Genomic DNA, 26824 nt, shown 5'->3' on the forward strand with positions numbered 1-26824 from the left:
TGGCCATAGAGTCACACGCGGTCGGTTTTTTATAGCAGCTGCGGCCTCTCTGCAGTTTTTTAGACGAGGCGTGACCAGCTTGCGTTTCCGTTGAGAGCTTGTCTCTCGTTTCAATCTGATTCTGCGTAATTTCGATACTTTTTTTTTGTTATTATCTCTTTTTTTTTCGCTTCGTATATTATATAACAACAAGGGAAGGCACCCCATATTTTTGTTATTGTGATAAAGGTGGGAGGATAGGAGATGAACCGTCGAAATTCGTTGGAAGGAGAGAAAGAGAGAGAGAGAGAGACCGAGCGGTTGAACGCATCTGGTCTTTGCACTAGGCTGGGAGATAACCACCGGAATTTCGACCGGAAATACAATCACCATAACATATCACCACACATATACTGTATCTCTCACAACGCTGCCATCTTTAAAATAGTATAAATATTCAGAGTAGGAACATCGTTTGTGTTTCCAGCTTCAAAGATGATATAACTAGTGAAGAAATATAGCAACACTAGAACGACGGGAATTTCGAACTACAGATAGCTTTCATTTTGATCGCAGTAGGAAAAACATCAACATAAATTATTCTTCTTTACCCAAACTTCTTAAAACAGCATCTATTCAGTCATTTTTACTTATTTTTGCATTAAACTCTTGTTCATGTAGGGGGAACTATTGTTCCCTGACGCCATAGTAAGCTTTGAAACACTGGAAATAATTTTTATAGTATTGCGTTCTAACTGATGTTTTTGGAGTGCAAAAGATTAGAGATACATAACCTTACAACTGAACGTATTTCAGCTTTTAGTCTATAATAGAGTAGGCATATAAAGTAAAAAAATTGTGATCTTGTTTTTCTTGAGTTTTTTTCTCAACGTTTCAAGTTTAACGAACTACTTTATATTCAGTAATTATAATCTATGCATACTCCTAAGTACCAAGTGCTCAATCATACCAAGCATCATGAAAAAAGTTAATATTTTTCACAAATAATAAAGCATCGTGTACGTTGGAAGAGCATGAAATTTGAAATTTTCCTCGTTTACCTTGGAATACTCAGCTTACACACAAATTTCCAATATTTCTTCTTTTTTTTTTTAAGTATAATTTGTATTTTAAATTTTAGTTCTATACTTTTTCCCTACAAAAATTTCAGCTATGTCAATGGATTCATCTTGCTTGAAAGTGTTGTCCTAGTCAAATTTGTTGGAAAAAGCAAAGTTTTTAGTGTGAGGGAGGCGTCTAACAAAATCTTTTACCAAATTAGTTTTATTGGGAGGAGAGGTGAGAAAATATTTTATTGCTTTTCAGTGCCAGATATAGCAAATGTTGACATCACAGATAGTGTATCTCTAATTTAATCACCTAGCATTAAAGGTACTGACAGAAAAAATATTTAGAAACATAATTTTCCTTTCTACAAGTATAATAAAGAATAATTACGCGTTTCATCTACATAAATACGTTCCTACCTCCAATATTGTTACTTTTGCTTATATACAGAGTGATTCAAAACTCAACGAACAAATTTTTAGTGGAGGTAAAACACACAAAAACAAAACAGAATCACATAGGAATGCATGACCGGAAACCCCAACCTGATCAGCTGGAGAATAAACGAAGATGCAGAAATGACAAGCCAATAATGAGTGGAAAAACTCTTCATTTAGTGATGTTTTACACGAGGACAGTACGCAAGTGCTGAAAGTTCCATCTACAGTTATGCACACAAAAAAAACCCATTGTGATCCTTTGTTATGTCATTATGTTTTGTGCTTCTGTGTTTTCCACCAACCCAAAAAGTTTGTACGTTGAGTTTTGAATCACCCTGTATATAATATAATAATAATAATCATATTTGTGTGTCATATTGTGCCACTATTTTGATATTTTATATTTCACTATAATAATTTATATTAAAAAAAAATGCTTATTGCATCATTTTTCCTGTAACATTTGTCTATGATTGTGATCTCTAATCTTACCCAGTTTTAAGGTAGAACATTATATGTCTCAAGGTACAAGACTCCTTGTTGTTCCTCGGAGCATTTTCGCCTTTTCTAACATCCATATTTCATAATTACAGTAAGAAAAAAGGGTAATTTAAAATTTATATGATGTTTCATACAGTATACAGTTATTAAAAATAAATTTAGGGAAATTTTGCGGTGAAAACTGACAGAGAAAAAAAGCTTGAAAAATAATGTGCCAAGGTGAACAGTCTCCCCCTACATCGATATTCATTATTCAACAATAATGATTCTTTTGTTTGAGTTCGACAACACTCTGAAAGCATTGATTTCTATCTGTTGAGCGAATGCACGCGTTTGTAACACAAATCTCCTTTTATTTGATCACTTCGATGAGCAAAAAGGACATTATTTTCTATGTGTAATTCTTAATTCCTATAAAAGTTAAGAGTTTTCTTTTCCATGCTCCACACAAATGAACTTTCAAATGGCATTAACACGCAATGAAAACAAACCATTTGGAAGTTTTAATAGCAGCTGTAATATCGGGCAAATTTTTTAATCTGGGAAATTTCATCAATATATATCCCTTTAAGCTACAATTTTTTTTTTTCCGGGAGATTAAGATAAGTTGAATAACTGTTCTTTTCATTTTAATCGGTCAATAATCTCTAGCGATGACTGCTCCAATGTCTCTCTTCTTCTGCTCGAGTTCTCCTGAAAAACTAGTGATATTCTATCATTTTAGCTCCATTTTTGACCGCAGTACTCCTACGTCTTCCAAATCAGCTACCTGCCGCATCAGATTTGATGCATTTCCGAAAATTTGACGTAGCGTAACGAAAACACTTAAAAGCTCGTATCTCAAAAAATATGAGGAACGTATGAGTTTTTCTCGTGATTGCAGATAAGAGATGTTGTTTATATCGTGGGTTTCTAACTCGTGCTCCGCAGAATCCTGAGGGTTCTGCTAGAGCCTTTCAGGGGTTTTCTGAATATCAAGAGCTGTAAAACTTCTCATTGACCTTATAATGCAATTGCCTATATTGGAGAAATATTTATGTATGATTTAGTTCCATAAAACAGTCTTGAAAATCCATCATCCACGGTTTTGAGTAACAGTCGCGTATAATCAAGGATTACGTGCAAACAGTTCCGTGTGTAATCGAGTGTTCCGTGTAGCAGTCTCATAATCTTCTAGATCAGTCAAAACAGTCTCGTAATCATCCAAGGAATGAATGAACTCCAGAACATTCCCCTCTGGACTTATTCCGTTGCCGAGATCTCTTCCGGCCGGGTTCGTGGCAGAGTCCGGAACACTTTATTTTAAGTCAAAAAAAAAAAATTACAATATATTTTCCCGGACAATTGGGTACTGTCGCGATTCACAGATTTTGTGGTGATAACAGACGTGATGGGGTTGAGAGTTATTGGAGAAAAGTTCCGATATTTCGTTGAGAAAAATGAATGTACGTTGATGAAGGTTCCGCGTGACAGTCTTATGTAATTGAGGATTCCTTGTAGCAGTCGCATGTAATTGAAGGTTCCTTGTAACAGTCGCATGTAATGCGAGGGATCTGCGCAATAGTCGAGTCTAATCAAGGGTTTCGTGTAAAAGTCACGTGTAATCAAAGATTACGTGCAAACAGTCACGTGTAATCAAGGGTTCCATGTAAGTCTTCCGGTCTTTAAAAGCAATATGGACGATGTATATGTCTGGTTTAGTAGCCTTCAAGAGCAGTCAAAATAGTCGAATAAACAGCCAAAACAGTCTCGTAATTGGTTACAATTTATACTTTATTCCGATTCTAGAATTAGCACCGCAACAGTGTTTTTCAGAAAACTGGGAAAGAGACCGCAAATACGAAAACCGCGAGTATGAAATCCGCGAATACCGAGGGCCGGCTGCATTCGTAAATTGCGAAGATTGTTATCCCACAATATAGTCCATAAAAGTATTAACATCTTTCCCGATATGTGTGCCTCAAATGAATTAGAGGGTTTAAATATCATCTTTATTTAAATAATAGTCTACTCATTAAATATATATATGTTTTTTTAATACCTTCTTTCTAATCTAAAGGATAAAATTTCCAGACACACTTACATGTATAAGCTGATTGGGTCAGACACAGGTCAGGGATCACATTTCTGAGATAGGGGAAAAACAAAACTAACTCTTCCTTTCCCTGAAGTAATAACAATATTTATAAAAAAAAAGAAATCGAATTGGCAGAGTCTTCAGAAAAGAAGAAAAGAAAAATAAGTTCTGACCTGAGCAGGTTAGGCTAGTTTTAGTAAGCCCCGAGGCGCGGATAGTGTTAGACATACGCTTACTCATATAGAGAGACATGGAAAATGGATACAGAGATTAGACTCTTCCGTGCAGAGGAGACATATAGTAAAAATGAATTTCTTTCTTTTTTGGTTGACCTGCGGCTACATGTGAACAAATCTGATGTGTTTTCTCATATACATGCGTTTTTTTTAAGCGTTTGTGGAAAAATATCAAGGAAAAATGTGACTAGTATCGAAAAATAAAAGTGATACGAAAGAGAAATAAAAATGCTTCATTTCTCTGTAGCATCGGTGACTAGTTATCTGGATAAAAAAATTCATGATTTTTTTTCACTATTTCTTCAAGAGATAACCTTATTTATCTTTCTTTTCAAACTGTTTTCTGTGTTTTAAAGGCAGGACGTATCGGAAATATAAAACAACAAGAATTTTATTTGGCAGATTCAGACGATTTGTGGACTTATACGTGTGATTTCAATACATTTTTTTTTCTACCTTTCAAAATGATCGGTGATTACTAGATTTATGTTAACCTATATAATGGTATAATTTTATAGTTTGATTATTATTATTTTTTTTTTAAAGGATGTTGCATAATTCGGTCAACGAGTATTTTTGAGTTTGCATAAAAATGTAAACATGTTTATCAGTTAATTTTTAAAAGTACCAAAAAAAAAAAACTCAATCCAGCTGATGTTGAGAGAAAGCAGGGATGTAGCTAGGATTTTTTTTCCGAACTGGGCAAACATGATTTTGGCGCTCCAACAACTTAAAATTCGAGGATGTTTTTTGTTCCCACCTAAAACTGCCACCCCCTAAGTTTCGTCATATGGGGCAGTTGCTCCCAACCCGTCCTCCTCTAGTTCCAGCCCTGGTTGAACACCAATAAATGTTTACTTAATTTTTTAATTACTAGATACTAATTATGTGAAACATGAGAAAATTATCAGTAATTCTCCCTTATATCGCGCTTGTCGGGAGAAAAAATAAAAACGTGACATAATGAAAGTGAGATACAACTGAAGACTTGATCTGCATTTCCTTTGTTCTAAGCTGTCTAAGGCCTTGAATACCCACCAGAAAATTAAGAAACATTGGGAATGGCTCATTGAAGGAATGGGGGGGGGGGGGTTGAGTTTTCAGAGCCTTTTTACAGACGAAAAATATCAGTGTAACTTTTTTGGTGAAAAATCACACTGTACGTAAAAGAGTTTCACCAGCAAAGCACGTTCTTGTAAAGCCCCAACGTCGTAATCCTTAAAGAAGAAATGGGATGGAACGCCTTCTTGAATTTTTCAATTCAAACTTGAGCAATTCGGTCACATGTACAAAGTTTCGTAGCTTTCTGATGAATATTTCACTGTAGACAGCTCGAAACAGAGGGAACTTTTATTGTGCTCAACCCAGGATAAAAATATTTTTAATATGCAGTAAATGATCGTATAATACTTGCTTATCCAAAGTATTTATACGATGATTATTAAGAATTTTCAAGCTCATTCTTTTTACTTTTGAATGCGAAGTACAAGTTGGTAAATTGAATGATGATTTTCTTTGTAAATGCTCGTTCTGTTTGATGGTGTTAGAGTTAAGCACCTCCGCGGTGTAATAAAATAAATTTGACTTGATTTAAGGCTTCGCAAACTATTTCTTTGGAAAAATAAGACTGAATTTTTTACGTATTGATTGAGATGCAAGTTGTATCGATGGCAACATTTTCATCAACAAATGTATTTTTGTTATTATTCTCGCTCTCGAGCAACCGATATGTTTCAAAGGCCCAAAAGCAACGGCACAAGCATCAGAGTCAAAAGAAAAATATTACCGCTTCCTCGAAATGTGAGATTCTCCGATTGAATGATAACGTGTGTATACTAGTTTGGCCCTATATCTTTTTAGCCGTAGATTTTCTTTTGTGTAACAAAGTTCGTACAACCCGGAATGGACACGTCAACTCCTCAAATTTACACTATCGACGAGTGGCGGCAAAACAATCAGCGTCGTTTCAACGAGTCGGACAACAGCAGGTCGGAATGGTTCCGCGTGAAAGAGCAGAGCAAGCAGCTCATACAAGAGAAGCAGATCCTCACAGCTTCCATACAGGACACTGCCACCGAGAAACTCTCGGAGCGAGCCAAGGACATACGCGAATGGAAGAACAAGCTCGAGAGGTGCCTCGAAGCCATCACTGCCGAAATCAAGAGGCTGGAGCTGCTGAAGACGAGGCTCTGGAGCTCCCTGGATAAAGCGGACAAGTGCGCCATCGTGGCCAGGGAATGCCTCGACGTGAGAAAGTTGAGAGTCTCGACCGACCTCGTCGAAGACAACGTGCAGCGAGAGCTCCTGAAGGAAGCCGAGATGGTCGAGATGTACCGCAACCTCACCCATAAATACATCAGCGAGACTGAGGAACAACTCCGCAAGGACTACGCTGCGAAGAACCAGCTGGAGAAAGACTGGAGCGACAAGTGGGAGGCTTATAGTATCGACGCCAGCTGCAGCATGATGAAGAACACGTCGTCCGATCAGATCGCTTCGTACCCGGGTCCCGAAGACATACCGTCCAAGTGGTCGACTCCAAAAGAATGGGTCGATTTCACCCGAGAGAACATCAAGTTGTGTAACGTCGAGGTCGAAGCATCCAAAGAGCTAGCGTTCCTGGTGGAACAGCACGTCAAAAAGGGGGCCGAGGATATTCAGAGGCAGTCGGACATCGTACTGGCCGAATTCCACAGGCGCAACATCGAGACCAACGACTGCCTGTACAGGCTCCGCGAACACCTCCGTCTGGTGGGCGAGTCGATCCCTCAGGCCGAGAAGACCGTCAACAACCTCAGGACAGCCATTCTCGAGAAGGAGCCATCCCTGAAGAAAGTTCAGACGAGATTGCACCTGCGTTACGGCAGGCCCAACGTCGAACTCTGCCACGATCCGGCTCAGGAATTCCTCGTCCAGGAGTCGCGAATCCTGTCCGCGACCATCCAGCAGCTGCAGGAGCAACTCGTCAGGGCTGAAGCGGTGCTCAGGAATCTGCAAGAGACCCGCAGGGACATCGAGAGGGAGATCGCCATCAAGGAGAACTCCGTGGCCGTGGATCAGGTGAGATGTTCCCGGATTAGACAGAAGTACCCCCAGAAGCACGATCTGTACGGCTACTGATTCACCGACGTTACGTGGGAAAAGTAGCAAAAGAAAAAGATGCATTTCTTTTTTCAAACGATACTCTTCATTGACAAATACTTAATTCTAGATTTTAAAAATGAATGAGTAGATGAAACTGCGCAACTCTCCCCATAGAAATATTATTTGCATTTAGACGATCGATTATGCTAAGATTTGCAAAGATTTTTGTTTCATGTATAATCGTGAATGTTATTAGAGATTTCCCTTCCCCCACCCCCATCATGGGAATAAATACTTCTACGTGAATCATTGTCTTCGATTCGGTGACATATTTATTCATCATGCCTCTGTGATGTCTTGATTAGAAAGAGTGCGTATGGCTGCTAGCTCACAAAATTGATAGATGTTAGGGGAAAAAAAGTGATCTCTCATAATTTAGAGTAAGAATTCATTGCTTTGGCACACACACACGCACATCAATTGCTTGAAAATTCAAGCGGGAATGTTGGTTCGTACCGACTACATCAAGGGTGCTCAACCTTTAGGAGAGAGAAGGGAACACTTCATTGGTTTGAAAACCTGTCACGGACCACTTAAGTGATCTGGAACTGTGCCGCGGGCCACTTGAGTCAACGCGCCCTTGGTCACTTGAGGGATGTAGAATTGCTCCACGGGCCATTTAAGTGCTCTGTAAACGCGCCACACGTCACTGTGTGATGATTAATTGATCTGTAAATGGGTCGCGGATCACTTGAGTGATTTGGAATATGCTGCGGGTTACTTAAGTGATCTCTCAATGAGCCGCGGGCCACTTAAGTGATTTATAACTGTGCCACAAGCTACTTAACTGATCTGTAGATGTGCCGTGGATGACAGAAGTGATCTGGAAATGTGTCGTGGGCCACTCAAGTTCCCTGGAACTGTGCTGGGGGTGTCTCTCAAGTGATCTGTGAATATGTCGTAGAGCACTTGAGTGATGTGGAACTGCGCCACGGGCCACGTAAGTGCTTCAAATGTGTGACGGGTCATTTAATTGACTGAATGTCACACACTTAGTTCATTCTTGGAAAATTTGGGTTTTAGGTCGCGGGCCATGGATATATCATAGTGTTACGGGCCACTTAACTAAATTATCTCGAACAGCGCCGCCGGTTACTTAAGTTATCTGTAAAAGTGGCGTGGGTCACTTAAACGATCTGGAACTGTGCCGCCGCGGGTCACTCAAGTGATCTGGAAATAATTCGCAAGTAACTCAAGGGGTCAGAAAACATTCCGTGGGGAACTTAAGTGATCTGAAAATGTTCCGCTTAGTTAGTCTTTGCAGAATAAGGCTCGAGGCCGCGGGCCACATCATATGACTTCGAGGACCACAATTGCCCATGGGCCATTTGTTAAGCATGTATGGTCTATCACCTCGGATGGTAAACTTGAAACCAGTTGCGCAACATTTTGTAGTCGTTGGACACATGATGAAAGTCGTCAGACTATTTTGTGATTTGCCCGTGGATATGATGTCCTGAATATTTCCGTGGTTGTTCTATAGACAGTCGCGCAATTTTGTCTATCAGTGTAGTTTTAAATATATAATCATGCCGTGGGAGGGAGAATCTGATGACAATCATAATAAGGCCTGCATGATAATTAGATCAAGTGCTCTACTATGATTCTCGAGAGAAAGTATGCAAAGTGGTAGGTGGTTTTGAGCCGATATTGCGATACGGCGATATGGTCAGCGTATCTTTCGGTTGGTGGTTTTTTTACCCAGCCCGGTAAGGCCTGCCTCAGAACACCACATTGTCTGGAGGGGGGGGGGGCGATGATGTTTTTGAGACGATCCTAGACATGGAAACTTTTCTCACCGAGTTATTACATAATCGAAATCATATGTAGTGGTTTAGCAGGTGACTAACTAGTTTGATTAGTCATGTATAAATCAACGGGAAAAACACGGAAATCATATTCCGCCGTTCTGATAGATGGAGAAAAGATACAGTGATGATAGATCATTGTTATATGGGAATACAAAATTGATTTATTGGTACAGAAACATCTAAGTTGATTATCATTTACGCTCCATTGCGTAAATCGGTCGAAAAGATAGAGCCGAAAATTGACCGGAAAGAAAAATATATGGCATTTTCTTCTATCTCAAAATCATGTGTCAATGCCGTGGTGAGTAAACGTTAGTGTGGTTTTTTAAGAGTGGGAATGGGATAAATTATTTTTTCAAATATATTGGAATTTATTAGATTTCAATACATAGTCAATTGTAGATGGAATAATTTCCAGAATGTGTGCTTAACGATTTTTGTACAAAAACGAAAAAGATTCGACTCTTGACTGATCTTTTTTTTCGGGTATTCGATCATAATTATCAGGGCCATTGATATTTCGATAAGAAATTAAATTGATGACGCTAAAATTTTTCATATCCTTATGCTTCCTTATTGGAAATACACAGCACAGTTTGTGGGAGAAAAACATACATTTAGAGCTTGTGATTGAACGAATCGAAGGAATGTGGAAATTGGATTCTTCAATAAGTGATTTATTGACTATATAAAATCAATGATCAGAATGCTGTCCGATAGACTCGATAATGATCTTTGGTTCTGGTTTGAGCTGTGCTGAAGAGATATGGTATTCGAATGGGAATTGGATTTTCATTTCAAAATGCTTTCACTGCACACACACAAAAAATACAAAATACGTGAAATAAATAAATTGAAAAGCTTTATAATGTATATTTTTTTGAACCTGACATCGACGTTTTCACTGACGAAGATGCCATTTTGTAAAAGATGCATTCTGAATAATCTCGCTATAAGAGAAGACTTTAACATCATGCATCTATTACTCTATACAGATAACATTATACCCACTTAAAGTACAGCACCAAAGAGAAAACTCTATTATAAAAAAAGCCCCATAAATTTCGTGAATTGATAATCAATCATAAACTAGATAAGAATTGTTATTACTATTATCTAATTTATAGTCGTTATAAATTAATAAATATTAATTAGACTGTTTGTTCATGAAAGTATGTGTTTTTATTAATTTTGTTAATTTAATTTAATTTCGGTATTATTGTATTGTATATCATTTTTTTGTTGACATATCTCTCTGCGATACCGTCGGCCCCGTTTAATCGGATATCAACGATTCCAGCACACAATATCCGATTATGCGGGGAACACAATTCAATTTGCCAGTTTAAAATGTTAGTATAGTTCGCGTATTGAAAACTGATGAAGGAATCGATATTTAATATATAAAGCTTCGCGAATAAATCAGACATAAAAAATGAAATGAAAGTTATATTTAATTACAATAATCACAATGCTTAAGATTTTTACTTTTCATTAGGAAAGTTAGCGCCCTCTATAGGCTCAACAGAGAAAGCTTGCTCACCTCTAGAAATGCGTGAGCAATCTTAGATATGCATAAGAAGTTTGCGTGCACTTCTATTATTTTGCCCTTTTTTGTCATTTTTTCAGCTCGTTCCGCCATTTTCCTGATTATTTCTCACTATCCCCTGAATTTCCCGCCACGCGTGCTACAGGTTGGGAACCACTGAGCTAGATGATAAACAAAATTTTGACATTCTTATTTATACAGTCGATGCCGCTTATTCAAATCACGATTGAGGTTATCATTCGGGTATTGTTATCACTTTTCCAAAGTACGGAATGGGCCAATATCATAACATGAGAAAAAATTTGTTTACAGTTAATGAGACTTTGGATAATGTTATCAATTTCTTTTTCCGTCGGAAGTTTTTTTTGGCGCATTCTGAGAGAAGCTAAGGTTTTACCAAACTAATTTTTTTCCCCTGTAAGTTATCGTTATTAGCGTGCAAGACTATGTAAAAGGCTAGAAGGTGTTCGCGCCTCCCTACCTCGTTGACAAAAACTTCCGTACCTGATGTCGTAATCGGTCTGTAGTATTCGCTGTGATCCATGTACAAGTGGAATTGCTTTTACAATTGCTTTCCTATAGTGAAGGCACATGTATGACATGAAAAAAAAATTCCTTTGGTTATGGATCAGTTTCTTTCAGTTGACCAGATTCAAATTTCTTTTCCCGAGATGATTTTTTCTCAGGAGATCCATGAAAAGTATTGTACATTAAAAAAAGTATCATAAGTCATGATATACCTTAGACAATTCCATTCTAACGGCTTACAATGGCTGAATAAAAACAAATGCAGGATTTGAGCTGAAAGGGGGGAAAACTGCCGTTTTATAGAATTAAAAAAAAAAAAAAAATGGAACGATTGAACATTATATGCAACCAATTATGTGGGAAAGAAAAATAGCGTTGTCCAGTTTTTTACCAATATCCGTTCACCATGCTTCACGTTCGTCCAAACGGAATGTATGGTCAGTGTACTTGCAAACGGGATTTTCTTCGGATATAGTTATCATTTGGCTATTGTTATCAGAAAACCCGAGTCCCTACGTGATCATGGATGGTTCGGGGCCGTTCAAGGATTACGTCAGCAAATTTTTAGCCATTTTTGACCCCCCTTGTTAGCAAAATTCCGCCATCTCTGCCCTCCACCTCCTAACGCATATTGGTGGGCCCGCGACATATTTCTAGAGCGCTTAAGCGGTCCAGACGCATTTCCGGATCACTTGAAGGATCCTATCTGCGGAACATTTAGAGATCTCTAAAGTAGTTCTATAAAGGACTTATCAATAGGGCAAATGTTAGTTCATTTGCCGACAAACTGGGGAAAGGTTTTTCCCGTTTCTGGCACACACCCATCAAAGGTGCCATTAAGAATATTTCATATATTTTATAAAGGGTGGTTCATGACATAAGCATCATTTAAGCCCCCCTCCCCCTTTTTCGTCAAAAGTCAGCAAATCGGAAACCCCCGCCTCCCCATCGATGATGCCGTAATACTTGAATGACCCCTTACTAAGAAAAATATATCAGAGATTTATTGCATCCCATAAGTTTGAAGATTGGATAGTAACGAAATAAAATTTCTTAATGTCAGACATTTCTGCTTCATTTTCCGATTCATTAAAATTTTATTAATCAATCTAATGGGAAATTAAGTTTGTTACTACTCAATGTACTATTATTATTGTTTTTTCTTTTGCCGCCAACTAGTTCGTGATGCATGGTTGGCGACGTGAGCTGGGCTTGCCAGACTTCATTTGGCACAGATTTTTTTGCTCTTTTTTTCCTTTTTTTTTTTTTTGGTATTTCGAAAACAGCTTTCGGTTTCCACCGTTAAAGTGCGCTCTTTCTCCATTGGTATCAGACGCGAATGTGGAAAACGCTAACAAGTTGTTAAAAAGTAAAAGAGAGAGAGAGAAAAAAAAAGAAACAATTTTAAGTTCAGCTGCTGGGACTAACAAAAGTAAAACAACGATTGTGTTGCGGTTTTTATAACATTTTGATGTTTTTTATATGACACATAACTTAAGTCATGGAACTTGAAGAATTTCGTGGAAATATCCGGCTGTAAGTACTATATAATTATATACTTTTTTGTTTTAAAGACATAAAATATGATTCTTAATTTTCAATAATACAGTAAAACCTCTCTTTTGCGGACACCGGTGCGACAAAAAAAAAATCGTCCGTAAAAGAGGGGGGTGACTATTAATCAGGGGATGGAAAAGCATACTTTTATTATACGCGGGGAAATTATTATTTGGCCGTAAAAGAGGGGTATCCGTTAAGAGGGGTTTTACTGTATAAGTTATGTTTTGATAACGTTTCAGTTATTTTATGAGAAGAATATTTTTTGACAATTATACATCCTTGAATACCTCTAATTATAATAAGATAGATTTTTTTCTTAGTTAAAAAACGATGAATTAGATATTTATATAATTTATAATTACTTAAATTATTTATTTTTATTATATGCATCACAGTAAATAATATTTAACAGAAGGACATACATTAGCTGTAAAAGATTATTTACTATTTCATTTATAAATTAAATAATCATTAATAAATCGCCAATAAAATTATTAATAAACGATTTCTTTTTTGGTCAATGCTATATGGAACTATATAGTGTTCGTGAATTAATAATTATTGAAATAATTTTTTCTCATTTTAATCCTTGCAATTTAATATAAATAAAGAGGATGGATTCTGTCAATAAAAAAAATTCAAGCATCAAATAATAATTACATTAATACTTAAATGATATGCGTGTAAATTATGAGCACATATTTTTTGAAGTAATTTTTTAGGGACGTTTTTTTTTTAATCTTTGTGGAAGTTTTTTCAATTTTATTGGCATTGTTTCACCTTTATAGAAAATCATTATGGAAATTTTTCCAATTTTTATGAAAAATTTTATAATCTTAGAGATTGAAAGTGCTTTTGAAGGACTTTTTTTTTTCATTTTTATGGACATATTTTTCACTTCCATCAGCTCTGTTGGACAATTTGTTTTTTGTTACCATTCAGGAATCTTTTTCGAATTTTTTTCCATGCTTTATGGGCATTTTTTCAATTTTAAAGCGCATTTATTTAATTTTTCTTATTGACATTTTATCATTTCATGGACATTTTTCTTAAATCTTTATGGAAATTTTCTTTAATCTCCATAGGCTTAATCGTTGACATTTTTTCATCTTTATCGACATTTTTTTTTAAATTTCATCCACATTGTTAGACCATTTTGCTTTTTTGTTGTCTTTGCGTTTGTATTTGTACAGTCGAATCCCGTTTTAACGAATACCGTTATAGCGAAAATTTCGTTTTAACGAACGGTTTTATAATCCCTCTAATAAGTATACATAGGAACAATGCAAAGAATCTGAAATTACTTTATAACGAAATTTCGTTGTAACGAAGTGTTTTCTCCGGTTTCTTGGAGTTCTTTATAACGGGATTCGACTGTGTTAAGATTCTTCAATTGCACTAATGCGAAGGCCACAACAGACAAACTACCCAACGAGGTGGCTGGAAAATAAATGCTCGTAAAATATATAGATGTCAAATATATCAAAAATATTTGGTATTGGTATGTTCTGGTATTATTCCACATGATCTGGTATTATTAAATTTGTCATATTCCATTTCTCCCAAATTTTATCCAAATCATTTTTAGTTGCTCGAGTAATGTATATTTATTATGATTTTCTTACTTAATTAAATAAACTGAATAGAATAATGTCGTTTTATAACCCTATAATTTTACTAATCAAAATCCCATAAGTAACATTCACTATTAACATCAAGAATTAATCAGTTCAACTTGGAAGCCTTGGCCTTCTTCTTTTCTGCGTACAAAATAGTTTGCCGTGGCCTGGGTAATTGTTAATTAATTCCTTAAGCGGATAACTATTTCTATTGTGTTATATGCTCTGTCTTTGGAATTCGGTTGCATTTATCTTAAAATCTATGATTTATATCAACATCACAATTGGCGTGCTTCAGAAAAAGAAAATACATATGTATTGCGTACGAGGGGGAAAAAAGACAAAGAAAATGGAGTGAAATTGAGTCATCCGATACGCGCGGAAGATCATTTTTTAATGGACTGATTCCGTCAAGAAGTTTCGTGTTTAATGCTGCTTTAATTTGAACACAAAAAAACACGAAAATCACTTGTCGGGATAGCATGAGTCACGCTTACGCATAGCATGCATATGCGTGCGTCAATCACATTTTTAGGTGCATAATCAGCTGCTCAATGCAATTATTATAGTGCAGATAATCTCTCCCGGGATTGTGAAACGCATAGTTGTTTTTAGAAAACAGAAAGAGCGATACTCGGCTAACGAAGATGATTCGTTCTGGAATCACTTTCGTTAGCCGAAATCTTAGTAAGCCGAAAAGTGATTTTCCCATAGGTTTCTATGGAAAATTGTTTGATTCGTCCCACAGGTCCTGCCTAAAATTTAAAGATAAGTTTTTTAAAACACCGAGGAACGCTATAAAAAAGACAAAAACTGACTAAAGGCTGAAATGAATGGCTTCAAAATTGGATAAATGAGAATCTATAGGAATATGAGAGACATGGAAGATATTTTTATTTTATACACATACTAATGTACGGCACACGTACCACCAGCACCAGCTTTGAAGTATTGTCTCAGGAAATCGAAGCCAGCGTCCAATGACTTGCAAACGGTTTCTGAGCTATTAGGCCATGGTCTGATGCAGTGTTTCCCAAAGTAGGTAATATCACCCCCCTGGGGGCAATGCAAAAGTTCAGGAGGCATTAGAAATTTTTGAATTTAGTATAGGAGCCAATGCGTCGACTTTAGTTGGGGGGGCGATGAGAATGAAAACAAATTTGAAGAAAGGGCGATGGAACAAAAAAGTTTGGGAAACTGTGGGCTAATGGATTTTCTTCCTAACGTTTCGCCGGCATATGTAGCAGGCTTCTTCTGAGGTTAAACGGACGTTGGTTTCCGCGACAAGCGAGAAAGGCTTCGTTAGACCATGGCCTAATAGCCCGGAAACCACTTGCAAGTCAACACTAGCTTCAATCTGCTGAAGCTGGTAATGGTTGTTCATACAACACAGTCGAATTCATAGGCATCCCCATCCATTTGTAATTTGGCCAGCTGATTTCTGCGTAATCTGCATAAATGCAGATAGAAAAAGACAAGCTCCTAGAATGTCCAGACTATCCAGTTTGATGCTCAGAGTCTTGCACTGAAACAAAGCGTGCTCTGAAAAGAAACATAGGCTCCTTTTTTTTAAAAATTCATTTCCTATTGGCTAAATTTTTTATTTTCCATGAAATGGTTCAAAAAAATTCAGAAAGAGAAGTGTAGGTGCATCGAAAAAAAGATTCTGAGCTGGACATGAGTTAATCGGGCTCGAATGACTAATTCTGATGACGAATGGCGCTAAAACTCAATTCACGATGCAGCTTTTTTATGTTAGCACGTGCATCCATATATCAATCAAAATGTTCGTTCGCTGAATCCACATTCGTTATCCGAGGCAAAAAGATCACGAGAAAAATTTTCGTTAGCCGAAAAATTCTTAAGTTGTGGTATCACTGTATTTTCTAACATTTTGAGTACACTGATCAAACATCTCAGAGTTTATGGGTAACCTATTTGTCGAAGAGTTATGATATGACGGCACATCTTATATCTGCTATTTATAAAACTATGATTAAAACACACAACTTTTGAACAAGAATATTTCCCATCCATTTCATAACTTCTCTTTTACTTAGCCATTATGATCAGTGTCCACGGGCCAGACAAGTAACACTTCTGCCGCTCCCGGGCCAGAAACTGCAAAAAAAAAAAATAAGGTGACCATGTGACCCATATCTTACGGGGCATCCCGGTATTTTTGACTGTCCCCGACTTTCCTATAAAATGTCCCAGGATTCAGAAATCCAGTATTCAGACGACTTTTATACGGTGATAATTATCACTATAATTACCAATATTAGTTATTGTCCAATAAATATATTAATATTTCACACATTTGTTTTTTTTTTTTTTTGATTAAAATTTTAAGTGAGTTTCAATAGATCAATTATTTCCCCACCATTGTCGATTTCTCAGCAATTTCAACGAAAGTTGGCAACTTTACTCACCTTCGACAATTTTTTTTAGCATTTAATTAGCAACTTCCCCTTGAAAATTTTTTGGCTATAATTATCAACTCTGCTTCCCTTTGTTTTTTTCTTTGGCCATAATTGCATAATTAGCAACTTTACTTATCTTTGACAGTCTTTTCGTGATAATTGGCAATGGTCCGTATACATCCCTTTCCCCGTATTTTTATACGAAGGGAATATTATCAACCGTTTAGTACTGATACATTTTTACTGGAACATCGGATGAAACCCCCTTGAAGGGCCGTATTTGGACAGCGGGCTGGAGGTTCTGCACTCCTGGTTTTAACCATAATCCATCACCAGGACGTACTAGAAAATCCTCTATAGTCAAAAGTCTATATCGTCTACGTTGTCTCTTATAATCAATTTAAAGTCTATATCGTCTCTATAGACGATATTTGCTATACTTGTTTCTTTTCAAAAAATTATGAGCCAAGTTTTGAATGACGTTATATTTAAAAACCGTGAGCTATTGTCATTTGACCTGCAAGGAGATATTTTTTATCGATCATAGATGGGGGTTATTTGAGGTTAAAATGTATGTCTGAGTGAAAGCTTTGTCTACTTCAAAAGAAAACCAGCAATATGGAGAGTGTTCCATTCTTCACTGGGTCATGCCTATTTTTTTAAGTACGGATCCCGATGATGGGTCGGTTATCTTGTCATTCTTTCTCACGGTCAATGTCCAAAGCAAAACCCTTAAAACGACTTTCTTCTTTAAGGGTTTCCACCCTAAAGCGACGTATGTTACCATATTCAATCATTAAGACAACTTTTTTTTTTTTCGTTTTACTTATCACGGGAATAATTATATCTGACCGCATTTTCCTTGTCTCTTTATGAACAAGACCTTGCGGTCATTTTTCATTAAGGGCTGCAAGAACCGAAGAAAAAAAAGAAAGGCCAAGAGCGTTTGTTAGGCTCATATTTCATATATAGAGAGAAAAACGATGTATGGTTCGGGCCGTATTCATGCTATAGACCCGTCTATTTCATAGTTCGATATCATTATATTGATTGTCGTTTTTTTTGTAGGCGTTTGACTTCGGTACATTCGTTAATATGCTTGATTTCACATGTCATATTTATTACTGAGAATAGAATGTACTCAATACACAGTTTTTTTTTCAGACCAGGTCGATCACCTGGTCTCAGGTCTGTAGTCCTGTCATCATCTCGTCATGAGGAGCTTTGACTCGAAGTTAGAGATTACGAGTCACACCAAACTTCTCCATGGACCACTGGTTAAGCAAGTATGCTATAGGTGGCCACTTAATTAAATGAATTGTTCATGTGCCGCGGGCCGGTTAAGTGATCTGTGATTGTGCCGCGGGCTGCTCAAGTAATCTGAAAATCTACCGTGGGCCACTGAATTGATCTGCAGATGTACCGCAGGCTGCTCAAGTTATATGAAACAGCGCCCTTGGTCACTTTAGTGGTGTTTAAATGTGCTCCAAGTCACTTGCGTTATCTGTAAATGTGCCGCTGGGTCACGCAAGCTATCTGAAAATAGCAGCACCAAATGATCTGCAGCGGATCATTTAACTGAATTGAGAATGAGTCGCAAGACACTCAAGTGATCTAAAAATGACCTGCGGTTCTTACTGAAGTGATCTGGGAATGTGCTGCACTCCACTTAAATTATATGGAACTGCTCCGCCGGTCACTTACATGATTTGGCAATCAGATGACGCTGATGGCTACATTTGGCCCGCGGGGCCATGGGTCGAGAATGCCTGTTATAGATGCTATCAACCAGGTGTCCTGACCTAACGATCGGCCTTCTGTAAAAATGCCATAAACTGCTTCCTTACATGATGCTACAAGGAAACAAAGCACTGACAACGAGAGCATCAACCCAGGCTCTGTTTTAAACCTGGGTTTTTGTTAACTGCATAAATGTTTTTATGCAGTTAACATGCAGTTAAATGCTCAAAACGTCATTATTAAAGACATTTAGAATATACTATTCTATGTATTGATTCGAGTGCTCCCGAACTACCAACATGATCGTTTTCAACGCATCCACGAATGAAACCCGTTTTCTCAATCATCCATCTCTATCTTGACAGCGCCATATATAATTGATCGATACATTTGACTTATCTCTATCCACTTTATCTCTTAATCTAGAATAATCCAGGTATGAGAAAATAAGAGAAAAATCAATTGGATCGAGTTTGAGGTCGAAGAGTTTTTTCCAATCGATCTCGTTCCACTCTCTAAAAGAAAACAGGAAGAGCAAGCACTAGAGAACCCGAACAAATTCGTAGATGGTCTCGAAAGAAAGTGAACCTCATTAGCACATCAAATCAAGATTTAAAAAGTGAATCGCGCTGTAAGGTTCCGAGGTGGTTTAAAGAAGAAGAAGAGTACGTTGCAGAGCGACGATTGAATTATAGCGTATTACGGATAGACGAGTAGCGTTCACTGCGTTGTTCTACTGACCTCAATCCACTTTCGTTCGAAAGTGTCTTTCACGTGCGCATCAATCTATAAAATGTTTTAAACCTCATCCTCCCGAATGTAAATTAAGAGAGAATCTATAGCTTCTTTGGTTTCAAATCCGTTTTTAAACCACGGGGAGTTTCGTTTCATCGTTTAGCGAAAGCAATCCATTCCCCCCTTGAACCAGCGGGAGCTGCGGGAATTTTTCCCACGCCTATTTCACCATATCATCGCGTACGTCTCTCGGTTGGTTAATAATTCGTCGCTGCTGTGTGATTCTGATTACACCTGAGGAAACATCTCGTTTCGACACTGCTTTTACCTTGAGCAATTCACTCTATATGCGAATTTCGTTTTTTGCTTCTTTTTCTTTCTGTTTTTTGTGGAATAGAAGATTAACTGTTCGCGTGAGTGTCTACCTTAGAAGCAGTGAATATGACTGGTACAGCCTAACTGACTGAAAGTCATTACACAAGAAAACCTCAATGTGTACAGAACTGATACGGAAAAACAAATTCACAAAAACGAATAGAAACAGAATTCACCAAGGGATGTGCAGAGCTTTACATATACAAAAGCCACAACAAGGCGGCGGAAAAAAGATGTCCGTAAAATATATGGATGTCAAATATAACCAAAATAAAGCAACCCAGTAATAAAGCATACAATGTTCCACAAAAGAAAAACTAATAATTAACACTATATAATCACATATACACACATCTATCGGTGGTCGCCTCAAGCTCGTCAGGGAAAATAACTTGTTATCTATATGTTCTTCCCCCGGTTCGAACCTGGGACCTGACATCAACTTTCACGGTGGTAGATGAGCATCTTAGTCACTGGGAAAAAGTTCACATTATCCAGTTATTCTATCCTGGATCTGTAAAAATTACTGATTCGCAACTTAATCATCAACATTCAAATAAGATAATAGTTATCAATTATTGAAATTATAATATCAATCATCAATTAAGAAAGTGTTTCCCAAATTTTAACAATTTATATTTATAATATAAATTATCTTAGCCCGCGACATTATTCTACGGTTCTGACATCATCATCACCACTCAATGTGTTAAACGGGTATTAAATTATACCGGAAAATTTCTTGACCGTGTTCAAAGCCTGATTTACGGTGACGGTTCATGATCATCCGTTACGAAACTGTTTCCCGAATTTTGCTTATCATTCTTATGCTATCAAGAGAAAATTTACTTTCATTAACGTATTACAATCTGAACTATTTCGATAGTTTCCATATTCTTAATGACGACAAAAAGATTCAGATATTGAATGTTACAACCTTGATCCACTAGTTGGAAAGCATAGTCGGTATACACAGTCTCAATGCACTAAATCTGAACAAAGTTTTTTTTAACTTTTATTAGCCTTTAAATATTTTAAATATTTGTTGTCCAACAACTTCATCGGGAAAAACTAAGTCTGGCTTCTTGTAGAATTTTTTCCAAACGGAATTTTCTCACAAAAATCGTTATTGTTTTCTACAAATTATCCAAAAAGTTCGAATTGAACACGAAATTTTAACATTAGATAAGAAACTCAAGGGGGTTCGTAAAAGTTTGAATTAACCAAGTTGTATTGTATATTATGTCTAGAAAATTAATGGAAAATCACCTCGCACGATTCGATTCACTTATCTTTTGAGATAAATGATCCGTGTCGGGTGCATTTAAATTCTATTGACATTGTGTTCGTACTGAGAAAGGAATATTAATGAGGCAAATCATTATAGAGAAATGATTTCTTTTTCCTGAGGGACAATTCCAAAAGAACAAATAGATGATGGTATACACCATAATGTGTATTCGCAAAAAACAAAAAATTTAAAAAGCTTTTCTAAGAAAATGCTATTTGTTGATTTGCATGCTGGATTTTCTGTTTCTTCTCATGATATATTTACGCTTTTCCAAAACTGCGATTCAAGCCTCGAGGGGGCGGGGGAACCTTCGTTTCAACAGTTGATTAATGTAACGAGACCATATCCGCTAGGCAATCGGCAACTGAAAGGAAAAAAAAGGATATTCGAAAAAAAAATCATTCGTTTGGAAAAGGTGGGTTGGGTTATTCCGTGCTATTGCGGTTTTATACATGGAAGGTAGCGGTCTAATTTCTGTGTGCACACACACACGCGAGAGCGTCGTCTCACTCAGGTGCTTTCTGAAGAAAACTGGAAAAGAAAAATGAACGTATGTCGAATCTCGTTTTGTGCATGCATGCATACACTATGTACGCACTAACTTGTTACACACTTTCTTTGCATAGTCGACTTCACAGATAATAGAGGAGGTCACTCGACGATGTGTAGTTTGTATTTTTGAAAGGGAAAAGCGGATTAATTACCTTCCATTGCCCTAATCATTGCGGTTTCCTTCGAGTTTGTTTAACGAATGAATCAAATGTATTTATTCTACAACAGTGTGGCCCACACTATGTGGACCATAGGCCCCCCCCCCTACGATACTGGAATATTATGAAGAAGCCATGATTGAAAATCAATTTTAAGGGGGGGAACCGCAGAGAGCGGTGAAAAAAGACAATACGTATTAAGGAATAAAAGCTATTGAGAGTGAAGTATGGTGAGAAATTGAAGCATGTGTCCATCCAGACATTGCACGAGGGCCTTCATGTCCGTAGGAGGCATACATGATAAGATGTTACTTTGAAAGTAATATTGATTACTTTTGGCAGTATGTATACTTTTGCTTCCAGCTTAGTAAAGGGTCAAAGAACATCTCCCTCCACAAGGGTTCTTATTTTTACGACTGCCCTATATGGAACACCCAAAAGATCATTTTTGTCACACCACGGTCATTTTCTGCACGCGAGGGCTAATTAGATCGGGACCTACAATTTATTGTTGATTCCGAACGGAATCCTTTTTTTTTATACTCATCGCTAACCCCTCAATGTGAGACTTCCCGCGGTAGTAATCTTTTACCGTGGTCATGTTGCCGCTTCCGTTGTACCCCAGTGTCAGGAAAGTTTCTGACAAGGACGAACAGGGTTTCGAACTCGCAACACCTCTAAACACCCTCTGGTGAGTATCTTATCGATCTGGGCTACCGCGCTCATTCTGGGGAGCTTCATATGAACGATAACAAGGCCGAAGGAGTCACGAGTAGAAAAGGTTTGAGAGCCACTGGTTTGTCTGCTGATTGGATTTATTTCTTTTACATCAAGGCTGAAGCCGAAGATCCTTGTCAATGTCTTTAATGTGTATTTGCAAATGTTTCGGCTCCGCCCCCCTCAGATTGTGGAAGAGGTTTCATACATGCTAAAAAATAATATTAAGGTGTTTTTTGTGACGTGATATAATTGATCGTCTAATTTAATTTCTCAAAGAATCGCTATGCTATTGACGAGAATAATAATAATATAAAGTGAATGGGGGAGATACGTTTAACTAGGCCGTCACGTTTTGATAACAAAATGGTGCACCGCCCATCGTATTTTAAGTTTAATGGACACCTTCTACTATAGCGATTTTCACGAGTAAGAAGCGTTAATGAGTGTAACAAAGTCATTGGGTTCACGTTTTTCATGCGTGAAGTTGAAAGAACGCTTATATACAATTTCTCTGCTCTCATTTTCTAGCTAATCACGCCAATATTTTACGGTCTTCTTTCATATATATTGAGTATTACCTTGAAAAAAAAATAGGTGAATGGATATTTTGATGAAGACCATTTGTAGGATAAATCGGAAGAATCTATTCCTTTTCCTTTGACGTTTATAGTCTGTTTCTTTTATTTGGTGACGGTGGAAAAAAATAAAACCCGAGTGATAGTACCTTGCGTCGTGTTTTTTTTTGCTTTTGTTTTGTTTTCGTGAAGATAAATATCGTTATTAACGAGAGGGTAAAACAATCGATCGATTGATTTGCCCCCTTTTTTATGGGTATTTTGATTGTTTAAGTTGGAAACAACGCGAAATAAATTATTTTGTAAGCTGCATGAAAATTATAGTGTTGGTATTCAAAAGATGTTGCCTAAACCAGTTACGTAGTTTCAAACTAGAATGACGTTTTATTTGTCTATCATTGCTCGACAATAAGAAATTTTAATAATTCAAGATTATGCTTCCAATGTGGTTTTCATTATAATTTGATGCTATAGCGTGATTAAAAAAAATGCTTTAGATCAGATTTTCGTGGAGCTGAGCTCATTGATGCTATCACACATCTTGTCAGGACTCCCCCGCTTCTTTTCGTCCACTTCAATTATCCAAACTATAGAGATCTCCCAGTCCTGTTGTACCACCGCTATGGTGTTGGAATGGTCATAGTCACGGACTCGCACCGCGCGGACCTGGTTTCGAACCTTAGTGACGTCACATTAGTGGTCGGCTAAAGTTGTTTGTCTGTGGAGCCGATCTCGTTAAAAAGTCTCGCCCCCAGAAAGCAGCAGGCCTACAACAGTACAAATATTTAATCATTACACTTCACTCACAATTTGAAATCTTGGTGGCAGCACTGGAAAATCAGACTCGACATTAGATACACACTCAGACTATGTGGTACACATACTCACATATCTAGCACAACTTACTCGGTAGTAAATTGCCCACGGCGATATGACCGGAGTGGTGCGTGGTGTGAAAGAAAGGCCTATTTTGTACTAGTAGCCTGAAACAGTATTCTACAGCAGCGTTTCTCAACTTGGAACCGTATAGCCGTCTTGTGTTTCTGGGATATTGTAAGGGTAGCGTACGGGTAAAAGTTGTGCTAGGGGAGCCATGACAGCTAGTTAGGGGGGTGGAACAGAGAACTGTGAAGAAAAACAATACAGATGTGAAGAAATGAAGCACTTTTAAGTAAATTGGGTGGGAGGGAAAAATCGACTACTTTCAGAATTCAGCAAAATTGCCCATAGAAGTAGTTCCAGCTTCACGCGTGTACCTCTTCCTGGCATAGCTAGGGAGATTCATTTCCATAAGGGGGCCTAAATGATTTTTTTGGTAGTAATTATGTAAATATGTAAGCTGTCATTGCCAGCTAAGAACAGGGTCTAGAACATTACATTGCCCGAAGCTTAAGAGGTACATATAGCTCTGTATAGAGCTCTCACAAGAGGCAAACTCCTTGAGCTCTAGCTCAGCTGTCCAGAGATCTCAATTTAAAAAAAAAAAAATTTTCACTATAAATTTATTCAAACAAATCAGTTCAATAAGTACAGATGAGTATGACGCCCTGTATAAGATAGGGCTCACGAGAAGAAAAATATAGTCCAAAAGAGGCCACGGGTAAAAAAGATCGAGAAACAATTCTGAACAGTGTTCTTGTCTAATAGGGTTTTGTTGGAAAAAAAAAACATGCTTAGGGGCCGTATTGGGAGTAAAGATGAACTATTTCGATATCTATTCGAAATCGTACAATATTCCAAATTATTATCCTACAGAAAAAAAATGATCCCGGGGTGGCTGACGTCTTCAAGAAGTTTTGAAAAAATAACCACTGATTGTACTCATATTAATATGCAGAAAGATATAAAAAAAAGCCGGCGAAATTAATATGGGTTACTGAAAAAAAATTTAAACATTAGTATTTTGAACGAAAATACAGGCCAAAAATGAATTTGAAAATCCCGCAGGCCTAGTGACGTCATTCAAACAATACATGATCAGTTACAGCACAGAAAAAGAAACTCGAAAAGAAGAGAAATAAAACTAGTTTCTAGAACAGAGTAGCTAGGGGAAAAATGAAAATGTTATTTTATAGATATCGCCAAGAAGGGCGAGAGGCTATATACATGGGACATCCCAGCTAAAGTCAGAATTTTCAAAATATTGTACTAAGATTTCTCAAAATGGTATATCAAGGGGCGCTATAGCGAACCAGAGTAATGGTTCAATATAGGATCCTGTGAGTTTATATAGGTAATTCAGAGAGAGTGTTTCCCAAAGTGGGTGATATCGTCCTTGGAAGGGGAGGTTGTTACGCGTTAGTGGGTGATATAATCTACTGATATAACACTGGATTCTATGGATTGGTCCAGCAAAGGAGGCGGTGGGATCAATTTTTTTCTGAAAAGAAAGGCGATGAGAGACACATTATTTCGGGACTCTGACTTGAGTAATAGGGCACTCAGAATTTTGTTTCTCAGAGGAGTGTGGAGAGGACGATGGGGGGACAGATATGTTTAAGAAACTCTATACGAAACCGATGTAGGTTAAATTACTCATTCAACTAACAAGAGCCGATGATCTTGAAATTTCCGACATAATCACTTACACGTAAAATAACTTTACACGCCTGTCATACATCTATCTATACAAACCATGCTAAAAAAGAGTTAAGTAACTTCAATCAAAATAGGAACAGGGAAACCGTACGTAAGTAGGTTTTGGCTCGAAGGTCAAGCAGGATAATCCGAAGGAAAGAAAACGAAAATGGTGTCTAATTATTTATTATTACGGCTACTTGTAGAGATACAAATGTAAAGTCAGAGAGAGAAAAGAAGACGCGTCGAGGGTAAAATTAACGGAAAGGAAAAGCGCAAAAAGAAATAATAAAAGAAACCGTTTCAAGAGTTATTTTGCTTAGCACGTCTATAACCGGTCTCATGTTGCGGAAATAGAACCACAAATGAAGGCTGACCCACATTTTCTAAAATGAAAGTTATTATTTTTTTTTCATTATTATTATTACATTATATTCCAGTGAAACTTCTATTTTTATTTTCCTTCAACATATCGCAAGAATAACAAATATGTGTAAGATAAGGACAACATTTATTTTTCGCAATTTTTATGTGACACGTGCTCAGGGCAGTGAGAACAAACACACTCTTGTCATACCGATTAACTAGAGGCTATGAAGGACGTATATAAGTATAATACTATGTGTTTGTAATTTTAAACATGGAAATTTATGTCCCTGAGGAATCTTCTTCACGGGAATATTTTCTGTGCAAGGATATTGTGGACCGCAATGTCTTAAAAACCTTAATATTTTATATTTTTCATCTTTATTTTGAAAGATTCCAATGCGTAACAATCCGTAGCCTTGAAATTGGATGGCACTGCGCTAGCTTCCAAAAGTTAAGCACCCGACGGTTTATATTGGATGAGTGAGAATTCGCAGAACAAACTTTTTTAAGGGATGATTGAACACGCCTAAACAAACATTCTTCGTCCTGGAATGGGTGGCCGAGTATGAATGACATTGCAGCAACTAGATGCGTGGTCAGCCGGAGGAAGCACGCATTTTGGCGCCGGTCTTGTAATTGAAGGAGAAGTTAAAAGGTGAAATTTGCACCCATTCTGCTATGGCGCTCGGGACACCAGGCCCACTTGCCCCCCTCCCAAGTGCAGCCCTGATGAAAGCGGTTGGAGTGCAAATACTGGAATAAAACACATTAGTGCCACTAATTTTGGCGATGAAATC

At 37.3% G+C, this 26824-nt stretch overlaps 2 protein-coding genes across 3 annotated transcripts in view; both read left to right on the forward strand.

The window, feature by feature from the left end:
* The window catches only part of LOC149078916 (uncharacterized), an 85703-nt gene that overhangs the window by 26206 nt on the left and 32673 nt on the right, over positions 1 to 26824 (forward strand). Inside the window, exon 1 of one of the 2 annotated variants that reach the window (XM_089241122.1) lies at positions 12638 to 12869. The exons of the other annotated variant lie outside the window; for it this stretch is intronic. The gene's annotated coding sequence lies outside the window, so the exon portion shown is untranslated. Of the gene's footprint in view, positions 1 to 12637; positions 12870 to 26824 lie in introns of those variants that run through there. 2 annotated transcript variants of the gene reach the window in all.
* LOC149078917 (tektin-4-like) lies at positions 6204 to 7421 on the forward strand. Its single transcript, XM_089240522.1, has one exon. It carries the CDS (start codon positions 6204 to 6206, stop codon positions 7419 to 7421), a length of 1218 nt encoding a protein of 405 aa, XP_089096648.1.

Source organism: Pholcus phalangioides, unplaced genomic scaffold (genome assembly GCF_987345545.1).
Source record: "Pholcus phalangioides strain wild (caught in Gottingen) unplaced genomic scaffold, Ppha-v1.0 ptg000013l_1, whole genome shotgun sequence".
Taxonomy (NCBI): domain Eukaryota; kingdom Metazoa; phylum Arthropoda; class Arachnida; order Araneae; family Pholcidae; genus Pholcus; species Pholcus phalangioides.

Coding starts and splice junctions, on each gene's coding strand:
- LOC149078917 (XM_089240522.1), top strand. CDS start 6,204: ATGGACACGTCAACTCCTCAAATTTACACTATCGACGAGTGGCGGCAA.